The sequence below is a fragment of the Microtus pennsylvanicus genome, chromosome 10, assembly GCF_037038515.1.
Source record: "Microtus pennsylvanicus isolate mMicPen1 chromosome 10, mMicPen1.hap1, whole genome shotgun sequence".
Taxonomy (NCBI): domain Eukaryota; kingdom Metazoa; phylum Chordata; class Mammalia; order Rodentia; family Cricetidae; genus Microtus; species Microtus pennsylvanicus.
In genome coordinates this window covers 102,404,564-102,411,024 of record NC_134588.1, presented here as the reverse complement: position 1 = coordinate 102,411,024, position 6,461 = coordinate 102,404,564, and the positions used below count along the sequence as shown (strand labels likewise).

The 6,461-nt window shown below is 44.5% G+C and overlaps 1 protein-coding gene across 1 annotated transcript in view; it reads right to left on the bottom strand.

Moving 5' to 3' along the window:
- Positions 1-5,009: 5,009 nt before the first annotated feature.
- Positions 5,010-6,461, bottom strand: part of Dusp10 (dual specificity phosphatase 10) — a 40,203-nt gene continuing 38,751 nt past the window's right edge. Inside the window, exon 4 of the mRNA XM_075989389.1 lies at positions 5,010-6,278. Coding sequence (XP_075845504.1) covers positions 6,013-6,278 — 266 coding nt within the window. The 3' untranslated portion in view covers positions 5,010-6,012. The remainder of the gene's footprint in view (positions 6,279-6,461) is intronic.

Here is a 6,461-nt window from a genome sequence, read left to right as displayed (position 1 = left end):
TCACAAAACAGATATCAGAATACACATCCAGAATTTAGGAGCAACACCATGACTGTTGTTTCAGGAAATCTACCCTTCCTTTAGATATCAATTTGATAGTGGAGGCTTGATCAGGGACCATAGTTACAATGCAACCTGAATTTTTTATTGTGGACTAAGCATTGTTGAGCCCAGCATATACCTACATAAATACAAATAGTGCTTCATCATCCAGGGGCATGGAATACATACTATCGAGCAAAACAAAATTAATAAGCACTGACCCACAGACACGTGGTTCTGCTCCACTAAATCTTAGAACCTGTATCTATGGGGTCATGGAAAGTTCTTGGTAAGGAGTCCTTAAAAAACAATTTGACCTTTTTAAAGAAAGCTTTGCATAATAGCTTGTCATCCAGAGTGAAAAGATTCCATCATTGTAGCTCTACTCTCTGACGATCCAGAAAGACAGGTCAAGGAAAAATGTCCCAGTCGGTAGAATTTCCAACAGTAAATCTCACTGTTGATTGTTTTTCTACAAGGAGAGAGAAACAAAGCTATAAAGCTCATTGCTTCCTGGGCAGTAGCTGTCTATTTTAGTCGCTTAAAAGAAACTTAGAAGAAAGGGACCAACTTAAAGGGGTTGACTTCTCTTAGTGGGGACAGAGTGTCTCCTGCCCACCGACAGTCAACATTAGGATAGAAGTATCTTAACTGGTCAAGCTTACCGATTCTGAGAACCTGTCAGTATCTCCTCTATCCTAATCAATAAGCTCCTGAGCAAAGTAGCCATGGTGATCAATATGGAGTGTGCACATGCAACCAGGCACACGGTCGTCTACTCACCTGCCGAGTCAGACTATAGCAACTCAAATGTGTCCCACTAACTCCAAATGAGCCAATACTGGTTTCCAGAACTAGCAAGCCACCCTCCAGGGGAACTACTCATCTATCTGATGACAAAACCACTTCTATCCTGGAAGGCAATCGTTTCTTCTTAACTTTTCATATGGATTTGCCTTTCCTACTTAAAATATCTCGCCAGATTCAGACACTCACAGAATTATTCTTCCCTCCCACCATGATACTCCATGCTTTGCTTCTGACTGAGGAACTTACTTTGTGGTGAGCGGTATATGGAAACAGGTGCGTGCTCACAGAATTCATCAGGCCCATCGTGTTGCCTAGAAGCAAAAGAAGAGTCGGAGCGGCTTTTCTCACACACCTGTTGCTATGCTAGCAAGTGGAAATGTTTTACTGGGCTAATGTCCCGTAAGATCCAGTAAAGTCTGAGTCATCGGCCAGTATATGTTGTTTCTACCTTACCCAAGATCCCTAACTCCAGGAATCAAAGGATAGACAAGCACAAGCTTCTCTTGCTGCTGTTGTGAACCAATCCACTTACAAAACTTGCTCTTTCCAGCCTCAAAGTTAGAAGCTTTAGATCCTAAGGTAGAAATATTTCTCCTGGAAGATGCAATATGGACCCATTATGCCAGAAGCTGGCACTGATGGCTACCTTGGGTCCCTTACATTCAGAATCAAAAGGAGGGCAGGAGAGATGGCTCTGCTGTTAAAAGCACACACTGCTCTTATAGAGGTCCCAAGTTCAGTTCTCAGCACCCGTGTTGGGTAGCTCATAACTGCCTGTAACTCCAGCTCCATAGAATCCAATACACTCTTCTAGCCTCAGAAGATATCTGCACTCACCTGTATATACCCATCACACACACACATCCCCCCAGCCCCCCAACACCCCACAATTAAAAAGGAAGTATAAGTTTTAAGAGTCAAAAATAAAGTAGATTTTGCTAAACAGACTGACAAGATTGTGACATCCACAAGTAAATCGGACTGGTACTGGACTATCGGGTTATCAGAGTAACAGTACATCTGGAATGCCAGAGTGTCTCTTGGACTGTTGTGCCCTGTCATTGCTTTTGTTGTTATAAGAAAAGAAAAGAAAAACAATCTCAGTTGTCAAGGTCTGGGCCCTTCAGAATCACGATGAAGGATGCTCTTGTTGAAGACAAAGGGATGAGATGAACAAGGAAAGAGGGAGGTTATAAACACTATGACAATAAAACCAGCCAAGACAGGAACCGCCTTTCCTCAAATTCAGTTGCCATGGCCACACTGGGTCAAGAAGTCTTAGAAAATGTATGAATTAAGTTGGGAAAGAATCAAAGATAAGTAGCCATCATACTTTAGAGGGGGTTCTGGGGAGAATAGAGTGAGCATGCATTTGCCTTGACCCTGTGACTTACCTGGGCTTAGCAGAAGACATGATTTCAGCACCTATGCTCTCTCCCTGTCTCCTGAACCATCAGGTCACAGGCGAACTGTACACATTCTTCAGCAAACGGTGCTAGGTTCTCATGCACCCCACACTCAGGTGAATCCTAGCTTACCTTTGTAATTTCGTCTTTGCACCCCTCTATTTCATGTCCAGTCTTTCTCTCATGGCATTACTGACAGAGACTTCAGGCCACATCACAGAGTAGCAAGACTCTGCCCTGAGTCTTCCACTGTTTCTGCTTTTGATCAGATCCTGATTATTTCACACCAGTGGTAAGGTAAGCACAGAGCCAGGAATCAGGAACCAGTGACAGTATCATTTTCATACCCACCCCTTCCAAAGGGCAGCTCTTCTACAGGTGGGTAGAGCTGGGGACACTATGGTCCTTGAATATTGTATTACTCATCCTTTTGTGTACCAGCGCTTCTGCATTTTCTACTGCGTCCCATCCCAGGATCCACCTATAACCAATGCCAGATCAGAGGATAGAACATGAGACTCAAGATTAAAAACAATACCACATATAGGTCTATATAGTCATGTCCAAGATCCAGTTCACAAGTGAGGTGAAGGTTAAGACTGCTTGATCTACCATTGGGCCCACCAGGCTTACCCCTCAGAGGACCCGGATAAATCAGAACTCTCTTTCAACTTTTGGAGTAAGATTTGGATCCTAATTCCACATTAGTACTCCACTTCCCCATTTTCTCCTGTTTCTTGTCTCTTTAGCTTTTCAGGGGTCATCTCTCACTTGTTGCCAGCATGGGGGTCACTGAGTCCTATGAACTTTCTTCCTCTCCGTCGTTTCACAGACACCTTCTTGTCTTTCTCCTTCCTCCCTCTCCTTCACCTCACCAACCTCAGACCAAAGGTAGCCAGCAAGAGCTCTGCTGTGAATTGAGCCATCTACGCTGATTGGTACTCACTGGAAAAGTACCTGCCAGCAACTAAAATCCACGTGGAGCATCTGGACCTGTTCTGTTCGCACCAAGGTAATGAAGCTATCCAACCTTTCTAACTCATTAGATATATTACAGGTTCATTCTATTAAATCATATTCTTTCAGCATGGCCCATGCACCCTGAGAATGATGCAGGAGGAGGATGGAGACTGCTTTCTCAGAAGACACCATCATTTCTCAACTCCATCCTGAAAGTTGCCCGCAGCAAGCGAGGCCCAGAATGCTGGGCGATCCACTCTCCGGAGCAATGGCAGGGCAGGGCTGCTCGAGTGTGTTCATGAGTGATTAACATTCCTCATGACGGAACGGAGGCTCAGTGACTCAGAGCAGAGAAGGAATAAAAACCTGAGTCCTTCTCAGAATCCTTGGTATGCTGGTTGGCAGGATTCCTGTCTCCTTCGAGGCAGGCCGCCTCTTAAGCCCCTAAATTTCCAAACACATAAATCATGTCTTTTGCAGAAGAAATGATGAAAAGGTAAAGAGAAAGAAGAGGAAGAGGGAAGAGAGAATTTTATACACTATCAGAACTTCAACGTTTAGACTTTGAAATTGAGCCTGCCACACTACCGTGTCTGTCACCGTGTGACACTGTGTCTAAGTCACTGTGTGTGTCTAAGTCACTGTGGATCAAAAGTTGACTCTTTCAGCAATGTTCTAGTTGACGGTTAAAAAACAACAACAAAAAACTGTTGACAGAACAGAAACACTAAGTAGATTTACTTTTTGCCTACTTCATACTTTATATTAGAACCCAATAATTCCTCTAGCCTCAGTTCATTCCTGTTATGTTGAATTTCCACTTTTAATAATGAAAGGAAAATTTAAATGACTCTTGGCAGACAAGCTATTTGAAAATCAATGTCAAAATATTTCTTGTGTAACATTTGCATGCTAATGTTCACAAAAATGGCCGGGCGGTGGTGGTGCACGCCTTTAATCCTAGCACTCGGGAGGCACAGAGGCAGGTGGATCTCTGTGAGTTCGAGACCAGCCTGGTCTACAAGAGCTAGTTCCAGGACAGGCTCCAAAACCACAGAGAAACCCTGTCTCAAAAAACCAAAAAAAAAAAAAACAAAGACAAAAATGTTTATGCCAAATGTAGTCACACAGAGCCAGACACGCTGGAATCCTCAGCGCTTGCTCACACCGAGCAAGCTTTGGAGCGCTGTAGGTCCTCCGGGTGGCTAAGTCCTTCTAGCTATGCACTCTGATAAAACACAGACCACACTGAGATTCTCCACCTCTCCCATCGCACCTCCAACAGTCTGCAGGATGAATACCCAGCACTGTCACCACCAAGTGTACACAAAGAGCTGGGTTCTATTGACTGGGGAAAAAATAGGGGCAAAGCACATGTCGCAACTTGTACTACCGTGTGAATGTCCCTAAGGAATGTCAAGTGAGCTGGTAGTAATGGAGGTGGGACTGTGAGAATCATAAATGACAGATGTCACTGATATTTACATATAGCTGCCAGGGAGAAAACTGTATTCTAAACCTTTAGTTTGGCGATGATTTAGCCTCATGTCTGATGGGAGCCTCTCAAATCCACTGCCCTGCCAGAAGAGGATGGGAGGTACAGAAAGGGCATGGTTCTGGAATCCGTAGCCTCCACACTCTTCCTGCTTTACACCCCTCTCATCTCCATCTCCCTATGTGAAAGCCCATGCTTTATTCCTAACTATGCTATGTGTATAATACCAGAGGCAAGAGGAGTGTGATCCTAGCCAGATAAAAGAGGGGTGAGTGCAAAGAACGACACATCCCCAAAAGAGTTTCATTTATGTAATGAAATAACTTTACACCATCAACAAAAACACACCAAGATTTTTTTTTGCGAAAAATATTTTTAAATAAAGTTTTGTCATTTTTTTTTTACATTCTGATATACATATGTAACAAGGTTTATGGCACTGTAACCAGAATCAAATCAAAAAAGAAAAAGAAAGAAGAGAAAAGAAAGGAAAAAGAAAGAAAGAAAAGAGGGAGAGGGTGGGAGGGAAAGCCACCGGTATTGCTGAGTTCCTCTCTCCAAGCTGGTGTGATTTGTCCTCGCTGCCAGCTCTCGCTCACCCTCACACTCCAAACACCATTTTTATTGCACAAGTGCCAGCAAAGGCACAAGGTATAACGGTCAGTTTCCTTCTATTAAAAAAGAAAGAAAGGAAGGAAGTTCTCTCAAACCCAGAGAAGGGGGATAACTACCCAGAGCATGAAACACACCAAATCAACACTGCTCTCTCCAGAGAGCGCATGAGGGGGTCTGAGACCACTGAGGCTGCCCGCCCTTCTCTTCGCACCAGTGAGTGCAACAGGGCATAGTTTGTTGGCCATGGTAGGTTCCAGGTCTTTGAGAGCCAATGTCTTTTCCGCTTACTTTTGGGTCTTTGTAACTGAAGGGTGGTATCTTCGGTCTATGAGCCCGCACAGACGATTTAGTCAGAAACCCTACAACAGCTAACAAGGAGAAGTGGGGAGAAACAGTTTCAGAAGCTTTTTATTTGTTGGCTTTAAAAAAATGACCTTTTTAACCTCCTTGCAAAAACAGACGAAGAGAAGTGGCTCTCAATGGCCTCAGAAGTTCTAGTCTCCTCACACTTATTAAAAATAGTCTTTAGACAGGTCTGCTGCCTTTCACAAACATTCCCCCAAGATAAAAAGAAAGAAAAAAAAACAGAAAAGAAAAACAGAAAACAAAACCAAAGCCAGACCCCGCCCCTTCACTCCTGTCCGGCATCTCACAGAGCCAAGGCCCTTTCCGTCCTGCTTGCTGTCACACAACCGTCTCCATGCCCATGAGCTTTGGTGTCAGGATCCGTGGTGTCACGCCATTGTTTAGGTCTTCCTCAAATTCCAGCAACTGCCCCATGAAGTTGAGGTTCGGGGAGATAATTGGTCGTTTGCCTTTGACGAACTTGTAGGCGTCAGTCATGGTCATCCGCGTGTGCTTCATCAAGTAGGCGATGACGATGGTGGCGGAGCGGGACACGCCGGCCTGGCAGTGGATGAGAAGGCCCTTTCCACACTGATGAGCTTCCTCTGTGGGGCAGAGAGACAGGCGGTGAGAGGGAGGCAAAGAGGGGGGCAGAGGGAGGTCAGGGTTTCCTTTGGTACAGAAAGAATGGACTCAACGGTTTTACAGCATAAGGTACCAGTGAGTTCTACAAGTTCAAGTCACGAGCTACAGAAATTGGCTATAAGCAGGAATGCTGGTAGGTATTT